This window comes from Colobus angolensis, unplaced genomic scaffold (assembly GCF_000951035.1).
Source record: "Colobus angolensis palliatus isolate OR3802 unplaced genomic scaffold, Cang.pa_1.0 Scaffold50, whole genome shotgun sequence".
NCBI lineage: Eukaryota > Metazoa > Chordata > Mammalia > Primates > Cercopithecidae > Colobus > Colobus angolensis.
The window spans coordinates 4,444,514-4,469,904 of NW_012118488.1; the positions used below are offsets into that span (position 1 = coordinate 4,444,514).

The 25,391-nt window shown below is 47.7% G+C and overlaps 2 protein-coding genes across 3 annotated transcripts; one reads left to right on the plus strand and one right to left on the minus strand.

The window, feature by feature from the left end:
- The first annotated feature begins 13 nt into the window (after positions 1-13).
- Positions 14-8,539, plus strand: EME1 (essential meiotic structure-specific endonuclease 1). 2 transcript variants are annotated; one of them, XM_011959956.1, is made up of 9 exons: positions 14-71; positions 2,296-3,097; positions 3,180-3,307; positions 5,693-5,779; positions 5,872-5,993; positions 6,161-6,317; positions 6,546-6,661; positions 7,398-7,587; positions 7,849-8,539. In XM_011959956.1, the coding sequence occupies exons 2-9, from the start codon at positions 2,320-2,322 to the stop codon at positions 8,029-8,031; spliced, it is 1,761 nt and encodes a 586-aa protein (XP_011815346.1). In that variant the 5' UTR covers positions 14-71; positions 2,296-2,319; the 3' UTR covers positions 8,032-8,539. The 2 variants fall into 2 exon arrangements, with proteins under 2 accessions (XP_011815346.1, XP_011815347.1); XM_011959957.1 differs by having other exon boundaries at positions 6,200-6,317.
- Positions 8,318-24,466, minus strand: LRRC59 (leucine rich repeat containing 59). The gene is made up of 7 exons (XM_011959955.1): positions 24,139-24,466; positions 21,877-21,936; positions 19,695-19,853; positions 19,360-19,464; positions 15,151-15,223; positions 12,159-12,332; positions 8,318-10,311 (listed from the first exon to the last, which is right to left on the minus strand). The coding sequence occupies exons 1-7, from the start codon at positions 24,241-24,243 to the stop codon at positions 10,064-10,066; spliced, it is 924 nt and encodes a 307-aa protein (XP_011815345.1). The 5' UTR covers positions 24,244-24,466; the 3' UTR covers positions 8,318-10,063.
- Between the last annotated feature and the right edge of the window lie 925 nt (positions 24,467-25,391).

Genomic DNA, 25,391 nt, shown 5'->3' on the forward strand with positions numbered 1-25,391 from the left:
TGCTTCCGCTATCAGGAGATCTACTTCCGGGCCCTGCGTAGCGGATGAAAGAGTGGCGGGAGAAGTTGCAGGTGAGCGTCCCCGGCCGCAGGCCAGCGGATTGGTCGGGACTTCCCACCTGAGCACCGCTCTGCAGAGTCTTGGTGGCTAGGGCGTCCTGGAGCCTCTGCCGCGGACCGCCAGCCTGAGAGGCGCAGAGCTTGTCGGGCAGGGGCCCGCTAATCTGCAAATGAGGGGCCCGCTGATCACCCTCATTTGCAGATGTCAACGGAGGCCCAGCGAAGAGTCAGAGATGAGGCCCCCTCCCTAGTCATTCAACTTACTTTATTCAGCCAGCTGTGTGCCAGATGCTATACTAAGCGCGATGGGTGCCTTATTTTATTTAATTCTCACCACCTTATAAAATGGGTGCTGTTATCATCCCTGTTTTACTAAGGAAGAAACTGAGGCCTAGGCAGGTTACATGTCTCCTCCTGGGTCATACCTACAGTGTTAGTAAATGTTCCAGGAATGATTAGCTTTGCATATGACCCAGCAGTTTTACTCCTAAGTATATACACGAAAGGGATTTGAAAACATACCCCCACAAAAAGTTGTACATCAGTTTTCATAGCAGCATTATTCATAATAGCCAAAAAAATGGAAACAAATGTCCAAGTGATGAATGGATACACAAAATGTAGCGTATCCATACAATGGAATATTATTCAGTCATGAAGAGCAATTAAGTGCTGATACAGGCTACATCATAGATCAACCTTGAAAACATGCTGAGTGGAAAAAGTTAGGCACAAAAGGCCACATATTATATGATTCTATTTATATGAAATATCCAGAATAGGCAAATGCATAGAGACAGATGTATGGTTGCCAGGAGCTGGGGAGAGGGAGGAAATGGACAATGACTGCTTAATGGCTGCAGGAATTCTTTTTGAGGTGATGAAAATAGTGATGATGGTTGCACAACATTGTGAATATACTAAAAAACTACTGAACGTACACTTTTAAAAGGATATTGTGCTGTGCAAATTATATCTCTATTTTTATTTTATTTATTTTTCTTTAAAGCAGGGTCTCACTCTGTCACCCAGGCTGGAGTGCAGTGGTACAATCACAGCTCATTGCAGCCTTGACCTCCCAGGCTCAAGCGATCCTCCCACCTCAGCCTCCTGAGTATCTGGGACTACAGGTGTGAGCTACCACACCCAGCTAATTTTTGTATTTTTTTGTAGAGACGAGTTCTCACTATGTTGCCCAGGCTGTTCTTGAACTCCTGGACTCAAGTGATCCTTCTGCTTTGGCCTCCCAAAGTGCTGGGATTATAGGCATGAGCTACCATAACCAGCCTATATCTCAATTTTTAAAAAGAACAGTTTTTGGCCAGGTGTGGTGGTTCGTGCCTGTAATCTCAGCACTTTGGGAGGCCAAGGCGGACAGATCACTTGAGGTCAGGAGTTCAAGACTAGCCTGGCCAGGATAATGAAAACCCGTCTCTACTAAAAATACAAAAATTAGCCAGGCGTGATGGTGGGTGCCTGTAATCCCAGCTAGGCTGAGGCAGGAGAATCGCTTGAACCTGGGAGTGAGGTTGCAATGAGCCAAGATTGTGCCACTGCACTCCAACCTGAGTGCCAGAGCGAGACTCCATCTCAAAAAAGAATAACTTTTGACATCTCCATTTCAAATGTGAAGATCAACAAGGGTGTGGAGGTGTTAAATCTTGTTACTACCTCCCCCCATTAAAATTTTGTAATGGGCCGGGCGCGGTGGCTCAAGCCTGTAATCCCAGCACTTTGGGAGGCCGAGGCGGGCGGATCACGAGGTCAGGAGGTCGAGACCATCCTGGCGAACATGGTGAAACCCCGTCTCTACTAAAAATACAAAAAACAACCCGGCGAAGGGGCCGGCGCCTGTAGTCCCAGCTACCTGGGAGGCTGAGGCAGGAGAATGGCGTGAACCCGGGAGGCGGAGCTTGCAGTGAGCTGAGGTCTGGCCACTGCACTCCAGCCTGGGCGACAGAGCGAGACTCCGTCTCAAAAAAAAAAAAAAAAAATTTTTGTAATGGTAACTCTACTTTGTTTATATCTCAGCTTGACCTGGAAAGAATTTGAGGAGGATTCCTGTTAGATTACCAAGAGTTAGAGTTCCAGATTGAATGTGTTGGGACCATGTCATATTTCTCTGTTTCTGTATTCTCTGTATCTTATATTTACGTCATAAAGCCTGGCTATGGAATACAGCTGGTGGACTGAATTGAATGCTCTAGTCTGTGTCTTATGTCTCTTTTCCTTTTAGGGAATTATTTGATAGCACATACTGATGGCTCTGAAGAAGTCATCACCCTCACGAGGTTCTGGTGATAGTGACTCTGAGGAGTTGCCAACATTTGCCTTTCTGAAGAAGGAACCATCTTCAACAAAGAGGAGACAGCCTGAGAGGGAGGAGAAGATTGTAGTGATTGACATCTCAGATTCTGAAGCCTCCTGTCCTCCAACACCAGGGTTACTTTCACCATCTGTGTCAGACACAGCTGAAACTGTCACACAAACGCAGCCAGTCAGGTTGCTAAGCAGTGGAAGTGAAGATGAAGAAGAATTTATTCCTCTGGCTCAAAGGCTTACATGTAAGTTTCTGACCTACAAGCAACTGAGCCCTGAGGACTCTAGCTCCCCAATTAAAAGTGTTTTGGATCATCAAAATAATGAAGGTGTATCACGTGACTGGAAAAAGCAGCCCTTTCCAAAGATGCCTGAAGTTCCTCTCCATGACACCCCAGAGAGGAGTGCAGCAGATAACAAGGACCTGATCTTAGATCCATGCCATCAGCTTCCAGCCTACCCCTCTACCTGCCCTGGCCAGAGCAGCAGCTTGGTAGTAACCAAAGCAAATTCTGACATCCTCCCACCACAGAAGAAAACCAAGCAGAGTCAGAAGGTCCAGGGAAGAGGCTCACAGGGATGCCGGCAGCAGAGACAAGCAAAGCAGAAGGAAAGCACCCTGAGACAATGGGAAAGAAAGAATGCAGCACTGGTTACCAGGATGAAAGCCCCGAGGCCAGAGGAATGCTTAAAACACATCATTGTGGTGCTGGATCCAGGTCCTCACATCTATCTTTGTCCTGTGCTGAGTTATCCGCTTTCTGGACCACCCACTGACAGTCTCTTTTCTATCTGTTGCAGTGCTTTTACAGATGGAAGGTGGGGGCCAGCTCCTGGGAGCACTGCAGTCCATGGAGTGCCGCTGTGTGATTGAGGCGCAGGCTGTGCCTTGCAGTGTCACTTGGAGGAGAAGGGCTGGGCCGTCTGAGGTAGGGGTTTTCTGGCTGACATTTCCTCCTCCTCCTCCCCTTGCAGTTACAGGATAAATATGCTTTTATTTTAAAGGATACTTAGCAGTCAAGGCCCCAGCAGGAAGACAGATGGCACATTCAACTCAGGGTAATTGAAGGAAGATTGAATAAAGGGACTGTTTGCCAAGGCATGGGCAGGGTACGAGGAAACTACTAGTGACAGCATGGTACCTCACAGTAATAACAGCACAACTTATGGTTTTTCGACCTCAGAATTATTGACATTTTAGATTGGAGAATTCTTTGTTTTGGGAGCTGTCCTGTGATGTGCAAAATGTTTAGCAGCATTCCTAGCCGCTATCTACTAATGTACCCCTCTCAGTCATGACAATAAAAAATGTCTGCAGACATTGCCAGATGTGATTTGTGGGGAAAAATCACCCCCGGTTGAGAACCATTGGCATAGCTGTTACCATCCCTATGCCAGAAGGGATGAGGGGAAGGAGTGGTTAACAGAATCCAGGAGAGAGAAATGGAGAGAGGACCACCTTGAGCAAAACTATGAGCTGCCATAGAGGGGGACAGCAAACCCTAGGTGACCCCACTGGGAGGGAGCCAGGGGAAAAATACCCTGACTTCACTTTCCTCCTTCTCACTAGTCCTCTCCTCGGGTTCCCCGCTGGTGACACCCAGCTGGGAGCCAGAAGACATGTGGGCCCTGTGTTTTTTGTAGAGATCGTAGAGTGGAGCTTGTATATTTGGTAGAGACGCGGTTTTGCCATGTTACCCAGGCTGGTCTTGAACTCCTGAGCTCAAGCAATCTGCCTGCCTTGGCCTCTCAAAATGCTGCGATGACAGGTGTGAGCCACCTTGCCTGGCACTAAGATTCTTTATCTCACCAGAAGCATCTTGTATGAAAAAAGAAAAAAAAAACGTATTTTTTCCTCTCTTTGATTTCTTTTTTGCATCTGATAACTTTCTCAGTAACACGGGACAGTTCCCCACACTTTTTACTCTGGGGCAGCTTACCCTCTCAAGGCACTCCCACATTCTCTCTTGTGTTTCTGTCAGTCATCCTATAGGGTAGGACTTCTCCCCACATCACAGGTGGGGAAACTGGGGCCCAGAAAAGTTAAAAGCCTTGTTGAGGATCACAACGGGAATGAGAACCCAGAGCTCCCCCGACCTATACTTTGCTGTAGTATAGTTCTTGCTTTGCTTATAGGGACCCAATCAGAAAACTTTCTATAAAAGTCCTGCTCCCCAATTCCTCCATAATACTGTACTGCTGGAGGATTGTTGGCCTTGAGGCATCCTTGACTTTGATTATGCCCTACCTGTGACAAACAGGGGGTGCTCTCATAAACTGAAGTTTCCCTTGTGATTCTTGTCTTTGTCGCAAAAAAACCTATGTGTTTGTAAGGGCCACTCAGCTCACGGCATCTACCTTCAAAGCCAGAGTCATTTGCTTGTACTAAATCCTTTGAAAGAGTTTCCCTTTCCTCCATTCCCCTATTCAAAATGTACAGAACAAATTGGCCCCAGCCCCTTTCAACTTGCTATGTTCCTTTCTCCTTTTTTTTTTGAGACAGAGTTTCACCCTGCTGCCCAGGCTAGAGTGCAATGGCGTGGTCTCGGCTCACTGCAACCTCCACCATCTGGGTTCAAGTGATTCTCCTGCCTCAGCCTCCCGAGTACCTGAGATTACAGGCATGCACCACCACGCCTAGCTAATTTTTTTGTATTTTTAGTAGAGACAGGGTTTCACCATGTTGGCCAAGCTGGTCTCAAACTCCTGACCTCAGCTGATCCGCCCACCTAGCCCTCCCAAAGTGCTGGGATTACAGGTGTGAACCACCATGCCTGGCCTGCTGTGTTCCTTTTTTTTTTTTTTAAGATGGAGTCTAGCTCTGTTGCCAGGTTGGAGTGCAGTAGTGTGATCTCGGCTCACTGCAACCTCCGCCTCCCAGTTTCAAGCAATTCTCCTGCCTCAGCCTCCCGAATAGCTGGGATTACAGGCATGTGCCACCACACCCAGCTAATTTTTGTATTTTTAGTAGAGATGGGGTTTCACCGTGTTGGCCAGGCTGGTCTCGAACTCCTGACCTCATGATCCGCCCACCTTGGCCTCCCAAAGTGCTGGGATTACAGGCGTGAGACACCACGCCCGGCTGCTATGTTCTTTTCTTATTCACTGTCTCTGAGATGCAGGGCACCAAGACTGAACAATTGAGGGCTGGGAGGGACAGCAACACTGTTTCTTGCCACAGTGACTTCATTCCAGAGGGATAATGCATAAGGGATGGGAGTTAGTTCATTCACCCAGAAGACCTGGGCCACTCTCACAGGTGCTCATTACCTGCTGACCTCCTTCCCTGGGCTGTGTTCCGGGTACTTTGGCAGGACGGAGAGGACTGGGTGGAGGAGCCAACAGTCCTGGTGCTGCTCCGGGCAGAGGCATTTGTGTCCATGATCTACAGTGGAAAGCAGGTGGGCAGAGCCAGAGGGTGGGAGGACATGGAACAGAGGGCTGACTCTTACTAGGAAGTAAGTATTAATGCAGTTTCTGCCCCTTCATGCAGGGAAGCCTGGACAGCACTATAAAAGGGAAGGAAACGCTTCAGGGCTTTGTAACTGACATCACAGCAAGGACAGCAGGGAAAGCTCTGTCACTGGTGATTGTGGATCAGGAGAAATGCTTCAGGTTTGGATTTGCCCTGGTGATTTCATGTTAAAAGGGGCAGCTCTTGGGCCAAGAGGGGTGAGTTTATTCTTCGCAGATGGAGGTCACTCTGCAAGGTAATCTGTCTCTAACAAGCCCGGGGGGATGCTCTGGTCCAGTCTTCTTCCGCATCTTCTGCCTGACTTCAGCCTGGAGCTGCTGTCCTTTGATTTCCTCCCCTGCACCAGCACTCACAATCCTCCAAGCAGAGGGAAACAGGGAACAAATAAACAGACCAAGGAGAAGCAACAGAAACAACCAGAGGCCAGCATAAGGTCCATGGTATCCAGGGTAGACGCTGAAGAGGTAAGAATGTCCTGTTGCCTGAATCGGGCTGGGTACTCACTGGTCACCTGAGACTTCCTTTTGATAGAGAATAAAATACCTGCTGCATACTGCTTTCTGCCTTGGCACTGAGAAAGAGAGAAGGTGCCAAACAGGGAGCCAAGGGGCTGGGGTGTGGCTTTAGTGGACAGTGACTTGCAGCTAGTCTCTCTCTACCCTTCCAGTCCATCGTTGCTTTTGGGTTTCTAGGCATTGGTGGATCTGCAGCTACACACAGAAGCCCAGGCTCAAATTGTGCAGAGCTGGAAAGAACTGGCCGACTTCACATGTGCATTCACAAAGGCTGTGGCTGAGACACCTTTCAAGTGAGTAACCCCAGCAAGTCCAGCCTCCACGCTGGGCCTTGTCCTTTACCATGGCTCTTGCAGTCAAAGCAAATGTCCCTTTCCCCTCATCTCTGCAGTCAGCCCATTGTCTCTCAAGCTGGAGGCAGAAGGAGCTGACGTCATGCTGGGGATTCTTGGGACTAGTCCTCAAGCCTAGCCCCTTTTCCAATATTCTCCTTTCGCTTATGTGTCAGTATGTGTTCTGCAGGCTGACATCATAGGCCAGGTTACCATAGGCCAAGTTACCAGGATTAATTACAGGTCAGATCACAATGTAATACGCACTCGGAAAGCAAATTTTTAGCCTACTTAGTTCAAGGAGTGTTCGTTGTCAGAATTTAAAATAAGTAAATGACCTCAGAGACAATCCAGTCCAAGTCTTATTTTATACTTGAGGGGACTGAGGCCTGAAGAGACTGACTTGTCTAAGGTCCTAGCAGTGAGAAGAACCAGAAATAGACTCCAGATTGCCAAATATCAAAATCTGGTACCTTTTCTTCTACTAAAATGGACTAGATGTAGTTTTTAAATGAATTAGCAACTGGCACTATACCTGGGAACAAAGTGAGCAAATTGTCAAAGGCACAAAAAGGCCAGATGTAACATGGTGCCCACCTCTTCCAACGTCAGTGGGTGGGTTTTTCAGTTCCAACTTGAGGGAACAGGTATAAGAGAGTAATAAGCAACTTACAGCTCTCCAACTATGCTGTTGCAGGAAACTCCGAGATGAAACTACCTTCTCCTTCTGTGTGGAGAGTGACTGGGCTGGAGGGGTGAAGGTGGACCGTGCTGGCAGGGGTCTTGCACTGGTCTGGAGGAGACAGATTCAGCAGCTGAACCGAGTCAGCCTGGAAACGGCCAGCGCAGTTGTGGATGCCTATCCCTCCCCACAGCTCCTGGTACAGGTATGCCACTCCAGAGCTCAGGGGTCACTGCCCACTGCCTGCGAGTTCAATGAGCCTCCAGATTCCCATGGACAACTGATGAGGGCCCACAAAGGCCTCACAGGTCAGTGGTGCAGGTCTGCTAAGATCAGAGTTGCTAATGCTGACCCAGGGAGGGAGGACAGGTTCTCATGCCCCAAGCCAAGCGTAGCACCCTCTACGCTCATGGAGAAGGGATCACTGTGGATGGTACCATATTAAGAGGTCATCTACCACTTCCAGGCTTATCGGCAGTGTTTTTCGGAGCAAGAACGCCAGAATTTGCTTGCAGACATACAGGTGCGCCGTGGGGAAGGTGTGACATCCACTTCTCGCCGCGTTGGACCAGAGCTATCCAGGCGTATCTACCTTCAGATGACCACTTTACAGCCACATCTCTCTTTAGATAGTGCTGACGGATTCTAGCCCTCAGGGATGGGATGTAAAGCTGGAAACTTCCACCTTCCCACCCTCAGAGCCTGACTGCAATGAAGAGAGTGGCAGCACCTCCAATGAAGAGACAAGCCTAGGTGAGGCCCAGTCTTTCCTGGGTCTTGTTATTTGTGAAGGTCTGCCTGTCAGATGGGGCAGAGACTGAAATACTGCCACCCACCTTCGGCATTTAATGTTCCTCTCCTGGCAAAAATTCACTGTCACAAACCACCCCTACTCCTACCCAGCCAACCCTCAAAACACAAAGGAACAAAGACAGTCCACTCAGACACGTATTTAATAACTGTAGAAATCCAAAACAATTAGCATCAAATCTTGAAGTTGTGAGTGAAGCTGTGGGTTGGCTTGACTGGGCTCAGCCACTGAGCTGCCTCAGCCGGCCAAGGAACGGGATTATGATGACTATGCAGACTTCTATATTGTCTTCATCTCATTGTATGTATTATGTATTTAGTTTCAATAAAGCATTTGTACCAATGGCTCTGGAGCTTGGAGGAAGACTAAAGGAATGTGTAGTGATTCTGAGTAAGGTGTAGACCTACGCAGCAGAGCTATGGGGGAGAAGATTAACAAAGTCCTTTCTTCTAATATCAGGACAATCATGAGTGGCAGTCCCATGCAAAAGGTCATTAGGGCTAAAAGGCCCTCTGTCTCTGAACTATGACAGATTCTTGCTCCCTCCGGGGGAGCCAAGGAGCTTGCAACTGGGAGTTTGCAGTGAATGAGCACCATGACACAGTCATTTCTGATCCCTCTATCCAGCTGTTGTGAAAAGATGAAGCAAAGGAGGCAAGAAAATGCTTACTCTAGCAGACAAGAGAATGGACAGTGCGATCCTTGTTTGTGCTAGTCATTGGGTGATGCACCACTTTTCAGCTCCATGATGCTACCTGTTTCCCTTCATTTCCTGTTTCCATTTATTCCCTTCAGTTATGGTCTAGAATCAAACAATTCTAAATCTCAGTGTCTTACGAAGCTGACACTTCAAAACCTGCAAAAGCAGGTTGCCTTTGAGGTATTTAGTCACACCAAATACAACCAGAGCTGTCATAGACAGTGTAGGTTTGCAGAGATCCACCTCCTTGCTTACTGGCAATTAGGGAATTAATGCTCTAAAATTGAGGCAAGGAGCCTGGACTGTTGCCATTTTATGGAAGCCACATAAGTTGGGCAGGACTCCACAGGAGCTGCCATGACGTGATGATAGCAAGAGATTTCTATCTCTGAGTCACAAAATCTGTCTACCATGAAAGATTCTATGCTTCGCCTGAGGAATGATCAATTCTGGTGTGAGTTCTAGTCTCTCAGGACATTACAAAGGAGGGAAAATGATGTAAAGGGAAGAAAGAATACCAGAGTGGGAATCCAGTTTTGCCTCAAACTAGCTGGGAGACTAGGCAAGTCATGGAAGACCTGTTTCTCTGTCTGCAAGTGTTATATTGGACTGGATGGTCATGAAGTCCCTTTCATAGCCAGAGATTTTGTGTGGCTGCTAAAATGCTTTTATCTCTGAGGTCCTGAAGAAAACAGGAATACCCCTACCCCCCAATTTAGACTGGATTTACTGAGTGTGGTGTTTTAGTCCCCAAAAACTTCCTCCTGATCTGCCCTGATTCCCCAGGGAGGCATGAAAGAAAGGGTTTGTGGCATACGAAAGTATAAATGTAGTGACAGCTGACCATTTAGTAGAAATGAGCCTTGCCTTTACATAGCTTTGTATAACAACTAGAAGAGGCTATGTTTTCTCTCTCCCCACCCCCAAGCCTACTCCTTTAGGCATGCAGGTAACTGCTCCCCCTGCCGCCACCTCCCATTTCTCCTCATTCCACCAGGGAACCCTAAGGAACGAAGAAGTCCTACAAAGAGGAGGTCTCATGTACCTAATCTGCAGCCATTTGATGATGGCAGGTAGGTCTGATGCTAAAAAGAGGTTGTGTCCAGCAGAACCCAATTCCATAGGAATCCAAACTCCAAGGCTGGGAGGCAGCAGGTGCTGGGGACAAGCTCACTGCTGAGAGTCGGTCTGGAGGACCCACTGGAGGATCTCATGGCGGCGTAGACCCTGGACCGCATTGTCATAGATGGTGTTCACGCTGGTGCAGAGGGGCTGCTGCTGTAGCTCTGTCACCCGACAAGCAACCAACCCTCCCGCCACACCAAATAGCAGCAGCAGCAGCAGCAGCTTCAGCACAGCCCAGGAACGAGTGTGCTTCCGGGGTGGTGGCTTGCGGGGACGGGAGCCGGACTTAGATTCTAGAGGAACAGTAACAGTAGACAAAACAAGTTCAGTCAGAGGAGACCCACTCTATACCAATCTCTGCTAGTCTCCTCCGTACAGATCTACCTACATCCCTTACTCAAGCAAAAACTCTCCAGGCCCTGAAGACAAAAATGTCTCCAGAGACTGAAACAGAAACACCTTTTTCCTTGGATCTCGAGGGGGTAGATTTGAAACTGGGACTCATTCTGCGTGTCTCATGTAGCTCACAGCCCTCAGGGTCCTAAGTTCTCCTTGGTAACATGGTGATCCACACCTCTTGGGATCGCAGAGGGAGGGGCTTATCAGGAGGCACCCAGCGCTGACAGAGTACTGTCCACTTGGGGAAACAGGGTCAGGATTTATCATTATTGTCATTATGATATAATGTGTATATAAAAAGAAAGCCCAAAAGGTAATACACCATATTGTAAGCAGTGATGATTGCTAGGAATGGGGGAGTACAGGTAGTTGCCATTTTCTGATATATGTATCTAGATAGATATCTTTTCTCAATTCTTTGCAATGAACATTTTTAATTAGAAAAAAATTGGTTTTGAGATTTTTAGACAAAATTTTAAAAAACTTGACTAAGTATCCACAATGCCAGGAACTGTATGACCCTGCTTCCTCATTTAATCCTTATTACTACCCTGTATGATCTTCATTTTCAACAAGGAAATTAAAAACCAGTGAGATCAGGAGGGTGGAGGCCTGTGGTCCTGTGCTGCTCAAGACAAGGGTGAGTAGGGGTAGGGCCACAGGCCTCCACTCTCTGTACAGAGCTCCTTCCCTCACCTGCCTCTCCCTCAGGGGTCCCTTTTCACCCAGAGAGTATCTGATCCCCTGCAGCATATGGAGCCACGTCACTAACGAAATTCAACCAGACATATTCAGGTAAAACACAAAACTGTGTTTTCTATACAATATGCCTCCCTGAATGCAGGGAAAATGACACCTCTTGTGTTCAAGCAGAGAGGGGTCTCACTGTCACCCAGGCTGGTCTTGAATGATCCTCCTGCTTCAGCCTCCCAAGTAGCTGGGACCACAGGTGTGTGCCACTACACTTGGCTAATTTTTAAATTTATGTAGAGACAGAGTCTCTCTATGTTGCCCAGGCTGGTCTCAAACTCCTGGGCTCAAGTGATCTCACCTTAGCCTCCCAAAGAACTGGGATTAAAGGCCTGAGCCACAGATCCTGACTGTAAGGCACTTTTAAGAGTAAACTTGCTGGGCACAGTGGCTCACACCTGTAATCCCAGCACTTGGGGAGGCCGCCTGAGGTTGGGAGTTTGAGACCAGCCTGACCAACATGGAGAAACCCCATCGCTACAAAAAATACAAAATTAGCCGGGCGTAGTGGTGCATGCCTGTAATCCCAGCTACTTGGGAGGCTGAGGCAGGCGAATCTCTTGAACCCGGGAGGCGGAGGTTGCAGTGAGCCGAGATCATGCCATTGCACTCCAGCCTGGGAAACAAGAGTGAAACTCTGTCTCGAAAAATAAAAAGTAAACTTGAACATGTGTGATTTTTGCATATCTCAATGATTTTAGAACCTCACCTCTAAAAGGTGAGAATCTGTTCCGGGAATGCTCCAAGACATATCTGACCAAAACACCCGCACAGAAGTTATGTGGGTACTAGAGAAACAAGCAGACTGGGCACTAGCTCCCGAGGAGAGCCCCCCGTTCCCTGGCACCAAACCTCTCATCCACTCCCAAGCTTTAGAGTGTAATGTATCTGACTAAGGTGTGCAGGTCTGCTCACCCAGTCATCTATGCCTGGAAACATGAGTGTCTCCACTGTACCCCTGCTGGAACCTTACAACAGGCAGAAAACTTACTTGGGGCCTGATTTGCTTCCTTCTTAGGTTTCTTCTCCTGCTCCCGCTTGGCTGCTTTAAGGGCATCATACTCCTTTCTCCGGCGCTCCTTCTCTTCCGCCTTCTCCCGCTTCCGCAGTTCCCGTTCCTGAGCTTCCTTAGCTCGCTGCTTGGCCTCACGCTTCTTCTCTGCCTCTACAACAAAACATACCAAAATTTCACTTTTCTCTCTCAAACACTCTATCAGTTTGCTTTCCCAAGTGATTAAAAGTACAGATTCTGCCACCTTTACCCTGGTGCCATGGTTCACATAAGAAATATTCAAAGGAAACAGTCATCTTTCTGCTCCTGGAAGTAGCCCTCCCCAAAAGCAGCTGCTCTCAGGGTTTGCTGAATGGATTCTGATTACGAGGTTCCTATCCTCAAGCAGCAGAGAAATTAGGGTAAAATAACAAGGAGGACCTAAGAAAAGCGTGAGGGATAAGTGGTGCTCCTCTAGAATTAGGTACTGACTCAGAAGGCATAGCAAGTGATAGCCTTCTAGAACTCAGCTATGAAGAGAAAAAACCATGGCAGTTTTCTATGGGACTCCCATCTTCCCAAGCTTCAGAAATGAATGTGGCATGGGGGGGACAAGTGAGAAGAGAAAATGAGCACTCAAGTTTAGGGTTAGAAACAATGAGGCGAGGAACAGTAGCTCATGCCTATAACCCTAGCACTTTGGGAGGTGAAGCTGGGAGTATCACTTGAGGCCAGGAGTTCGAGACCAGCCTGGGCAACATAGCAAGACTGTCTCTACAAAAAAAAAAAAAAAGAAAAAATTAGCCGGGTGTGCTGCCGCAAGCCTGTAGTCCCAGCTACCTGGGAGGCTGAGGTGGGAGGATTGATTGAGCTCAGGAGGTAGACGGTGCAGTGAACCGTGATCATGCCACTGTACTCCAGCCTGGGTGACACAGTGAGACCATGCCTCAAAGAAAATAAAAGAAAAAAAGTAACAATGGCAATGTTGTTTTAAAAAAGTGAACTTACCTTCTTACTATTGCACTGACTGCTTTCGTTTTTTTTTAAAAGGCTAGTCAAGTGAAGAAGTGGGAGTGGAGAAGGAAGAAAGAAATCTCTAACTGGTTGTGATCAATTAGTTGTAAACACCACTGCACTAGGACCAGCCTGCACTTGACTAGTCTTAAAAAACAAATAAGCCTAATAGTTTGTCAGAGTAGCCTCTAGACTTGAACTCATGAATCTGAGAACTGAACACAGGAACACCTTCAGATTTACTCAACAGTTCAAGCATGTTTACACACTTCCAAATTACAACCTCCAAATTATTGGGTTCTAAAAATGCATTTCCAAATTAGTTATTTGGAAGTCTGAAATATATTTTTCCAAAGCCAGAATGCCACAAATGATGGTTAAATGTCCTTTTAGGGCTTAAAAGCCCATGTTAGCCATAATGTAGCTGAATAGTACTACTGTAAATACTGTAGCTTTCCACTGCTTCTCCATGTAGAAACAAGCTCCAAGTTCCAGCTGGGCACCAGAATGCCAAGAACACACTCCACCCAGCCTCTAGGGAACACGGGCCACTGAGAGGTGAAGGCAGCAGGGCTCACAGTAAACATGGGCCTGCCTTGCCACAGTGGCCATGCGTAATAAGGGATGGCTGTAACTTGGCATGGTGCTCTCAAGGACTGCCTGTAATCACTACTGTACATATCCTTTCTTGAACCACAGGAGTCCTCCAGCGAGGGGCTCAGAAATCAGCCAGCCAGTCACCTACTATGTGCCAGGGGTTATTCTAAGTGCTTGAGATGCAGCAATGGAGAAAACAGGCCACGTTCCAGTGCCTATATCATTTACCTTCTAGAAGAGACAATAAACAGGTGAACGTAAAGAGGACAGTGATCTGTGCCCTAAATGAAACTAGCAGAGGGGCACCTGTAGTCCCAGCTACTCAGGAGGCTGAGGCAGGAGAATGGCTTGAAGCCAGGAGGCAGAGGTTGCAGTGAGCCAAGATCGTGCCACCGCACTCCAGCATGGGCAACAGAGTGTGACTCCGTCTCAAAAAATAATTAAAAAAAAAAAAAGAAGAAACTAACACAGGGTATGACAAAGTGAAAGTAGAATGGCTACTCTAGTCCGGTGGTTCTAAAGGGTTACAGTTAACCTAAGGCAACATTTGAGCAGAGATGTGGGAATATGAAGCCAGCATGTAGAGACTAAGGGAAAAGGAAACCCAGCAAAGCCCTTGAGTGAGACTGCAGTTGGTGTATTCAAGCTGAAATTAATGGCACAGTCTCATTCGTGTGTGCAACAAGGCCGGTGGAGAGCAGGCAGGCAAGCTTGGGCCAAGGTGGGTTTTGCTGGCCTTGTCAATGAGTTTGGATTTCATTCTAAGTTCAGTGGGATGCCATTAGAGGGTTTTAAGCAAGTAGTAGCATAATTAATTATGTCTTAAAAAGATCTCCCGGACTGTTGTGAAGAGACTGAGTTTAAGGAGATGGCAGCATCATGGAGACATGCTGGAAGGCATTGTGGTGGTCCCAGAATGGTGGCTGGTTACAGAGATGGCACCGGAGCTGGAGAAACAGTCCCACATAGGACTTGCTGACAGACTGGATGTGGGAATTACAGAAGAAAAGGAGTCATTAACATCTTTCATATTTCAGGCTTGAATAACTACAGGGAAAGTGATTTCCTATTACAGGGAACACTAGGAGGGACTGAAGGGCCATCAGGAATCTCTTTTAGCCACACTTCATATGAGTGCCTATTAACCCTCCAAGCAGAGATGAACTATAAACAGTTGACTGCCTCTAGAGCTCAGCAGAGAAGCCAGGACTGAAGAGAGATTCATCAGATAAAGATGATACCATCCAACACAATACTGTCCCCTCACCGCCCAATTACTGCTCTTCATGACTGTTCTACTGGATCCCAGCTCCTGAAGCATGAGAATCCACTGGCTGGGATGAGGACCTGAAAGACAACTACAAGAGGAACAGCCACCTACCACGTTCTACTTCCAGCCGCCGCTGCCTCTCCCTCTCCTGATCTGCCTGCACGGCCTTCATGTGCTGTAACACCTGCAAAGGGAAAGGAGGAAAAGTAGTGCTCTTCACAGTCACGTTTGCTCAGGGAAGTCTCAAAACAGACTATTTTCAGGCTCCCAGATTATCATGATAGCAATGTAGAACTAAAAGCATTAGGCTGAATGTGGTGGCTCACACCTGTAACTCCAACACTTTGGGAAGCCGAGGTGGAAGGACTGCTTGCGCCCAGGAGTTCAAGACAAGCCTCGGCAACATGAGACCCTGTCTCTACAGAAAAATGTAAAAAATTTGCCAGGCGCAGTGGCACATGCCTGTAGTCTCAGCTACTTAGGAGGCCGAGGAGAGAGGATCACTTGAACACAGAAGGTCAAGGCTGCAGTGAGCTGTGGTCACGCCACGGCAACTCCAGCCTGGGTGAAGAGTGAGACCCTATCTCAAAACAATCACCACCACCACCACCAAACTAATGGAGTTAATTGTATCTTTGCATCCTAAAATTACTGTGCCAACCTTAGTTGGAGAAGAGTGATATGAGCCCAGGTCATTAAAACTGCCAGAAAAAAGTGAAACACAATTCCAACTTGAATCTGTAAAAAGTTCTGCCATTTACACTCACTCTCACATGCATGATTCCATATGATCCTCAGCAACAACTTGGCAGCATTTCCTCCAACACGCCTTCCTGACTGCCCCTCCTTTGGCTACCTTAAGTCCCCCTCCATCTACTCCTGTGGAATTCAACACAGGACATTGTAACCACTTGCTACCTATCTGGCTTGGTCATAAGATGGCAGATTCCTTAATGGCAGAAACCACTGTCTGGTCTGTAGGTATCCCCCAGGGCATGCTTAGCACAGAGTTTAGCTAATCACAGGCATTCAATACATACATGAGGAATGGCTGATTCCCATTTCAAAAGGAAGAAAACCAAGACGCATAGGGTAATTTGTCCACTGCTAATGGCCAGAAAGCAGCACAGCTAAGACCTGAGCACAGTCCCCTGCATTCCTAGGGCAAAGCTTGTCCCACACACTTTCACCACATGCACAGGAAAGCTCCGAGAGAAGCCTACGCACAGCACACTTGTACTCGGCACTCTGAGCTCCCCAGATCCCTATCAACTCGCTCACGGATGACCTCTAAGCACACAATCGCATTGATTCTCGCTATGGTGCGTGGAGTACGTAAAGACCTTTTCTGTTTGTATTTTTTTTAAGCTGGTATTCTTCACCTGTAGGGGACAGAGTGTAAGCTTGGAGCCCAACGCAATCCTGACTACTCCTTATTGTATAACCTTGGCAAGTGACTTAACCTTTCTGAGCCAATTTTCTGATCTAAAAAACAGAGATAAGATGTACCTCTATGAAGTGTTGTGAAGAATAAATAATATAACTTGTACTGGCTGCCTTGTATAATCTCTGGCATTGTATGTGCTCAGTAAGTACTGTTGTTTATTTTTTTACCATGTAAGAAAAAAAGAAGAAAACCCAAACTATTAGCAAAAGGGTCTTGTTTTACTACTGCACTTAACAATTACATTTGAATATGCATGCCCATGAGACAGACATGAATATTCATATTTAATTCTTATTTCTAGAAAACTCCAGACAGGCATACCTCCAGACAAGCACACACCCATCATAAGAAGTATTCAGGAGCAGACCAGCAAAAGGATCTCCTTTCAAGAGCCTGGTTTGGGCCAGGCATGGTAGCTCACGCCTGTAATCCCAGCTACTCAGGAGGCTGAGGCAGGAGAATCTCTTGAACCTGGGAGGTGGAGGTTGCAGTGAGCCGAGATTGTGCCACTGCACTCCAGCCTGGGCGATAGAGCAAGACTCTATCTCAAAAAAGAAAGAAAAAAAAAAGAAAAGAAAGAAAAGAAATCAGGTCTGGACCCAGAGTTAGGGCTCAGGGCACTCAGGCAGTGGAGAAGTCATGGGTCCCGTTGCCATGATGCAGGGAGTGTGGAAAGTGAGAGTCCAGGGTGTTGGCTGAGGAAGAGGAGTGAGGGGAGTGGATCACCTGAGGTCAGGAGTTCAAGACCAGTCTGACCAACATGGTGAAACCCCATCTCTACTAAAAATGCAAAAATTAGCCAGCGGTGGTGGCATGCCTTTGTAATCCCAGCTACTCAGGAAGGTGAGGTGGGAGAACTGCTTGAACCTGGAAGGCGTAGATTGCAGTGAACTGAGAGCGTGTCACTGCCCTCTAGCTTGGGTGACAGAGCAAGACCCCGTCTCAAAACAACAACAACAAAAATTAATTACCTGAAAACACAGGCAATGCAGAAATGGGACAGATCCTCATAGTCTGGAGTCCGTGAGCTCCTGGAGGGTAAATTTTTGTCTAGCTACCCTAGTTCATAGCATACAGTAAGCACTTGATGAATACACTGAACAAATCATTTTTAAAAGTTGCTTTAATATGTACCAAGCTGATTAAGACTAACCCATATACCCACCAGGGTTTAGGTCTTACCTGGACAGAGCTAGTAAGACCTCAACTAATTCCTGCAGACAGGCGACCTGATTCTGACTGGCCCAGGCCATTTCCCTACAAAGCCTAAAGGTGTGCTGCAGCTCTAGGACAGCTGTGCCAGGGACCATGGCTTTAGTTACCACATCCACTATGTTGCCTGGAGCTTTGGCTGAAAGACATATGCAAATACAAAAAAGGCCTTTGTACTCAATAAAAATTATTTTTGTATGTCAAAAACTGTGGAATATCATCAATTTCCTATGGTTCCACATATCATCTACTGAATGAATGGATGGATGGATGAATGAAAGGTATGTATATGCTACGGGTTTCTTGTGTCAGAGAAATCAAAGTAATGCCGACTCCTCAGGGCTCTGAGGATTGTGAGATGGTGCATGGAAAGCATCCAGGACAAGGAAAGAGTAATCAATGGTAGCTACTGTCAGTTTTCAGAACAGACATCACTCCTACAGCACCCAGTTTTCAAAAGAGGATTTCACTGAGCACTTATACTGTTCTCATCTAAGGGAAAACTCTTGTCTTAGCTACTTGGTTGTGTTAACTTTGCACTTGATTTATTGTAATAAGTGATGATACAGATGATGAGATTATATAAGAAGCCCTGAGCTAATGATAAGACGTATCTTACTCTCTTACTCTCTACTTGAGACAGCAGAGACTCATCCATTCACCCATGAAATCTAGTAACTAAAGTTAAGTCTTTTTTGTTCAACATGCACCTTAAACATAGCCAACTCAGTCATTTGGTGCTCAGCTGAAGGAGCAGCAATGTTCCAAAGCTGGAGGGAAAAAGTGACTATAGTTGGAGTTATTAAGACAGGCATAATGCTGTTCTTAATAGGCAGGGTACGGCACCTTCCAGGCTACTGACCACAGTCAATGGTTGTCTTGCATGCTGCTTTCAGTTCCTCACTCCTATGTCAGATGACTCAACTGTAATCAAATACCAGGTCTGCCCAGGACGTGTCTGCTTACAGCTATAAACTTACAGCTGTAACATCTTTAACATCGCTTTTATTATCAACATTCCTATGACTGTGCCTCAGAAAGGCCATGGCCCCTAACCCCCTGGTACTGTTAAAACAACTGTCCACACAGTGTCATGTTACATCATGCAAGCTCCTGGCTTCTTAAGAGAGGAAGTACTGCAGTAGAGAAGGCAGTCTTGTTCTGCGACTTGTGAAGTAAATGCAGGCCGGGCACAGTGGCTCACGCCTGTAATCCCAGCACTTTGGAAGGCCAAAGTGGGCGGATCATTTGAGGTCAGGAGTTCGAGACCAGCCTGGCCAACATGGCGAAACCCCATCTCTACTAAAAAATACAAAAATTAACTGGGCATGGTAGCAGGTGTCTGTAATCTCAGCTACTCGGGAGGCTGAGGCAGGAGAATCACTTGAACCTGGGAGGCGGAGTCTGCAGTGAACTGAGATTGTGCCACTACACTTCAACCTGGGCAACAGAGCAACTCTGTCTCAAAACAAATAAAAAACAAAAAAATAAAGTAAATGCAGAAACAAAGGTCTCTGCTTGACAGGCTCATAGTGGACATATTTTACTGGGACCTGAATGCTTAACTCCACACAAAGCTCCAGGTGCCCTAGGAGGGAAAAACAGGAGGAGGAGAAATCCCAGGGGAGTATATAAGGAGCCACCAGGAGTTTGCTGCTTACCTTGTTTGCACACTGCTTACACTGCTTCTCATCCAAGCAGTCACCTGCCACCTTGGCCAGGACAGGATCCAGGGGGTTATCCTTCAGGTCCAACCACTTCAGGTTCTAAAGAGATGGGCAATGGGCAAAGACGCTTGTTAAGCCCAAGTTCACATCCACCTCAGGGTGGAACAAAATGAGCAGGAAGAATGCCCTCTGTGTTCCACCTATAGGAAGCGCCATCTGAGGCAGGACAACAAGGGGGTATTTCTGTCAGTCTTTCTCAGGGCCGTGCTCCAGAGTCCCTGAGTTCTCTGCCACACCTGGCCATGAAACACTGGTTCATGAATTGTTACCTTGAGCTGAGCAAAGCTGACAGGCAAGGTGACCAGCCTGTTGTTGAGGAGATCCAGGTGCTGGAGGTTGACTAGACGGCCGAAGTCTGCTGGCAGCTGCTGCAGCTTGTTCTTACTCAGGTCTAGCTTCACCAGGTGTGTGAGGCCACAGAAATCCGACTAGGATCCAAAGAGAGAAACTAAGCTAGGCTTGTCCAACACACGAGTCATGACAGCTTTAAATGTGGCCCAACACAAATTTGTAACGTTTCTTAAAACATTACGAGATTTTTTTTTCTTCTTTTTTCAGTTCATCAGTGTATTTTATGTGTAGCCCAAGATAACTCTTCTTCCAATGTGGCCCAGGGAAGCCACAAGACTGGACACTCCTCATCTAAGCCTTGGGCTCACACACTTTGGTGTAACAGTCTGGAAGCCCTCAAGTCAAAGGTACCCTCTGTAAATATCCTGGTTCTACTGTTAGCAGCCATTCTTCCTCAAATGAAAATGCAGAGAACATCTGCCATTCCTGGTGATAATTACCAAGATGTGTATGGAAAAGGGCTTAGCACAAAGTAGGCACAAAACACTATTTCTTCATCCTCATTTCTTGCTCCAGCCCACCCTCCACACTGCTCCTGGAGTGGTGTGGGACCCATTCTGTCCTTCCACAGCACCCTATGCTCACCATTCATAGGATCTGTGAAAACAGTGTGCTCATACATTTTAAAAAGATCAGGCACTCCTGAAGTACTCAGTCTGATTCTTGTTATTTGCAGCGCCTAGCACAGTACTTAACACAGATGCTCAACGGACATTCTGTGAATAACTAACTGAACAGGCTGGGGCCCATCCTTCCCAAGTCCTGGCTCTTTCTCAACACAGGTCAAAACATCCCCCTGACATTAAACCTTTGCTAAGCACTCATCTGAAAGCGATGGTACAACTTCAGCTAATGAGGCACTATTCATGCTCTCTAGGGACTTGGAAATGCCAGTGGATCTGCAGTGCAGAGTGAAATGGAAGTTGTCAGTACAGACAACAGAACAAGCTCAGATTGAAAAGTGCACTTGGCTGAATGACCATCTGGCAAAGTGTACAATAGGAGTGCGGCTGCAAGGAATTGCTACCCTGCTTTTATTTTTTTAGAGATGGGGTCTTGCTATGTTGTCCAGGCTGGTCTCAAACTCCTGGGCTAAGTGATTCTCCCACCTCAGCCTCCTGAGTTACTGGGATTATAGGCATGAACCACAGCTCCCAACATATTCTTCTTTTATTCAACACAAAATACTTTCTGGAAGAAGTGGGATCTCAGATGCTTTTTGAATGTTAGAAAGTTTTTGATGAGCTGTGGGAAGGTACTATGGACAATGAGCAAGGCCTAGGAGTATACTGAGAGGTGAGTGGACTAATGATCCAATAAGGACATTGCCAACTCCTGAACTTGATCCCTGAGCCACAGCCAGGGCCAAATAGGAAGTTACTCTGGAGTACAGCAAGGAGTGGCACAGCTAGAGTGATGGGTGGAAGAGGCAACAATAGCCCACTTAGGCCCGACCGTGCAGGAGCACTGCTGCGTCCGAGAGGCTGAGGGGCTGAATGAATCCACTGTCTACACAAGTGGAGCAGAAAGAGAACTAGCAGATGTTGTGCAAGAAAAATCAAAAGGATTTGATTATAGACTGAATGTGCTGACCAAATTGAGCAAATCTCAACTAATTCAAGTCCTTTGGGAGAATAATGATAAGGTAGTCCCATAAAATCACATTCTTTCTTGCTCCCCACCAAAAGATGCACAAGGAAGCTGTTCACAGCTTTCTCCCTGGAATGCAGAGCAACTTACAAAATGGTCTCCGCATCCTCTACGCAGTAGGGAGGTAAACTATTTTTCAGAGGAATAAAATAATGTAGAAAAAAGATGGGCCCAGTAAGTTACTCAGCATCCTATTGAGTCTAGTTTTCTGTGGCCTTACTTTATCACTGTTCTGAAGAATGAGGCCTCCATGTCAGTTCCTTTCCCACTGAGACTAACCACCCCACTCCACTATGCCTCCCCTACACACTCAGATTTAGCTATAGCCTGCCTGTAGGCCTATCCTGAAATTATGCCTTATGACACCCTCCCACCCCCCATCCACCCTCGAAACAAGAAGGAGATGCATCCGAGGCACCAGAAGGAGTCATGGCTGCATGCCAGTCTTACCGGTAGAGTAGTCAGTTTATTACAAGACAGATCCAGGATGGTGGCCTTTGGAAGAGCAGCCTAGGTAAAACAGGATGAGAAAAACCTGTCAGACCAACACCTGGAACAATTCAGTGACATCTGTTAATGAAGTATTTTCCAGAGAAAGTTCCCACGATTAGGAAAGGCCTTTTTAAAATGGCAGTAAAGAGGAACATTCCTGGGAATAAGAGGAAAAATGAGCCAGTCAACAATGATCTAAGGAAGAATGCAAACAGAAGGGATGTGGCTGTACAACATCCAAGAAGGGAAACCTTAGGCGAGGCACAGGGACTCACATCTGTAGTCTCATAGTTTCAGCTACTCAGAAAGCTGAGACAGGAGGATCGCTTGGGCCCAGGAGTTTGAGGCTGGCTGGGCAACACAGTGAGACCCCATCTCCAAAAAAAAAAAAAAACGGGAAGGACAGAAGGAAAGCAAAATTTAGATTTAGACATTATTCCTAGCACTTGAAAAATAAATATTACCCAGCGTCCCTCTTGTTAGGTTTCGGGGCAGGGACAGTGTCTAATAAAGCTTTGCAATTTCCATACTCCCCAGTTCAGGCCCTTCCTCAGAACAGGTACTCAATATCCATACATGTTTCCTGAATCATGACTGATCGAGTAAGTAGCAGAGTGAATGACAGAGTGAAAAAACAAGGCCCTGTCCGGCACATTGGCTCACGCCTGTAATCCCAGCACTTTGGGAAGCCCAGGTGGGCAAATTACCTGAGGTCAGGAATTCAAAACCAGCCTGACCAACACGGAGAAATCCCGTCTCTACTAAAAATAGAAAATTACCCAGGCACGGTGGCACATGCCTGTAATCCCAGCTACTCGGGAGGCTGAGGCAGGAGAATCGCTTGAACCCAGGAGGCGGAGGTTTCGGTGAGCCGAGATCGCGCCATTGCACTCCAGCCTGGGCAACAAGAGCGAAACTCCGTCTCAAAAAAAAAGAAAAAAAAGCCCGCACAGCCCACTCTATTTTCTCATGGTGTCCAGGCTGGACAAGCTCAGCAAAACTTTCTCCCTAAGGTTAATGCTGGGCTGTTCAGATGCCTGGAGTACATGATTTCAGAGAGCAGTCCTAGGGCATGGTGAAATAAGGCTGGCCATCTATCTTCCTGGGGTAGTAAAGGAGGGATCCTCTGGCAAACTGCACTTTGTCACAAAGTCATGAAGTGAAGTTTGACCACTTAAAACAGTTTTAAATACTACAGTGGGAAAAACCATAATACCAGCTACGAGTATCAGTATTTGCACCTTCCAAGCATTTTCCATTACAATGGCATTTAATCTCGCATTAAGCGTGTGAGATGGAAACTATTATCACCATTGTATAAATGAGGAGATCTAAGCATAAAGGCTAACTAGCTTGCCAAGGGCACTCAGCTATTAAGCAATGGAGCTGGGAGGGGCTGGAAACCCGGTTCTAACCATCGTCTAATACCCGTCCACTGTAGAAGAAAGACTGGGCCCAGCGCCCAAGGCAAATGTAATTTATCAACGTAAGAAAGCAAAGTGTGGGTCACCCAAAGTGAGTCTAGTAGGGCGTTGGCGGGGGTGGGAGGGGGAACTGAATAAGAAAAGCAGGGATGTGGGAACTAGTTCCACGTGGACAAAACTAGATGCCTAATCTTCCAGGAGCCGTATAAGCCTCAGTTTACAGGAGAAAGGTTGGGGGAGAGAGGGGCGAAGGGGACTCCCGCCAGTTTCAGCGGAATTGGGATGAGACTTTACCAGCCAAGCTGGGGGGAGACTTTAGTTTCTTCGAGGTAGGCTGCCTCAGGGCTCGGGCAGCCAGCTGGAATTGCCAGCTTCCTAGAAGAGCCAGGTTCTGGGCCACACCCAGGTCTACTAGGAGGCCTACTCCCCCGGAACGAGTCACTCATTCATTCTCGAATACATCCAGTAACTGCTCCGTGGGCTCCCACTCTGGGTCGGGCATGGAGCTGGGCGCTGTGAAAGTCCCCCAAAGGTGGCAGATTCGTTTCTCGGCCTGTAAAAAGTCTAGGGCCAGAGAAGCAGATCTTCCCTATGCTCTGGAACTGCGCCAAAGTGACACGTGTACATCCCGGGAAGAACCTTGGGCTGGACGCGGCCTCCCAGGGGACTCGGTCCCACCACCCCGCTTTTTTTTTTTTTAAAGAAAAGGAAACTGTTGCTTGGGAAAGTAGGTGGCCCACACAGGCGCCAGCGCCCGGCGAAGGTGGGCGCCTGGGTCTCGCGGGACGATACTGACCAGCTCCTTCACCGGGACTTCATTTAAGTCGCTGAGGCTCAGGTCCAGTTCGTTGCCGTCCAGCTTGTCACGTAGGTTCCCGCCCTTGCTACCGGCCTTGGTCATGGTAGGGGGTTCCGACTGGCAGGCGAAAGGAGCTGAAATGCCGCTTGTCAGTTCAGCGGTCCCCCACCAAAACGACGACGCCTGAGCCCTCCGTCGCCGCCAGTGTGAGATCACCTCCGCCCGTCCGCCTGCCGGCCGCACTCAGAGCCCCGCGCCTAGCTCCCACCGGTGCCGCGACGACGACCACTTCCGTGTCCACGTCACCTTCCGCGACCACTGAGATGGGCTGGGCCAGAGCGGCCCGAGAGTGTGCGGGCACGCCCCCTGGTGCCCAGAGTGATACACTGCACGTCGCAGCCGCCGGAGGGGTGGGGTTGGAGGCTGAGTGCCCGGTTCACCGGTGGCCCGCGGGCATTATTGCTGGCAGTGCCAAGAGGCAAAAGGGCACGGACTGGACGCCAGAAGACTGGGTTGACATCCAATACTGACCTCATCAGATCACCCCAATCCCCCTGATTAGGAGCAGAAGCTGGGTGTCCTCTACAACTGCTCCCTGTCCTCTACTTAACCCCCGAATAACCATCATCGGGAAAACTCGACTGCCTGAATTTCTCCTCTCCTCCCCACTGACTGCCTCAGTGCTTGTCTCTGTCTTTCCATCCACTTTCACCCCGCTCCCCCGTGATCTTTCTAAAAATCTGACCAAGTCTCTCCCCTGCGTAAAACCCTTCAAATTTGCAGCTACCTCTAGGATACGGACCACTTTCCTTTCCAGGCTGGGTCCTGCCTGCTTCCGCACCTTCCAAACACGCTCCGGTCCCTGCCTGGCCTAGGTGCTGTGTAGATTTCCGGGAGGTGGCTCCCACGTCTGGCCCTCCCCTGCGATGGCCCTGCCTCCCCCAACTCACCTCTGTCTAGCTAATTCCTCAGTCCTTCAGGAAATCTCCCCTGAACACTGTGAACGTCGGACTGAGTTAGTCCCCCCCACTCACTTACGGTCCCGTGTGCTACTTTATCATCAAGAAACGGTAGAGCTTGATGGCCAAGTGGGACCTCTGGCACTAATACCCATCCACTGGGTATTCATCCTGGCTCTGCCACTTGTTACTTATAAAACCGCAGACAATCACCAGGCTTCAGTCCTATCTATGAATCAATCTAACAGAGGTTGGGGAGAACTGAAGGGGTAAAACACACCAAGAGCTTAC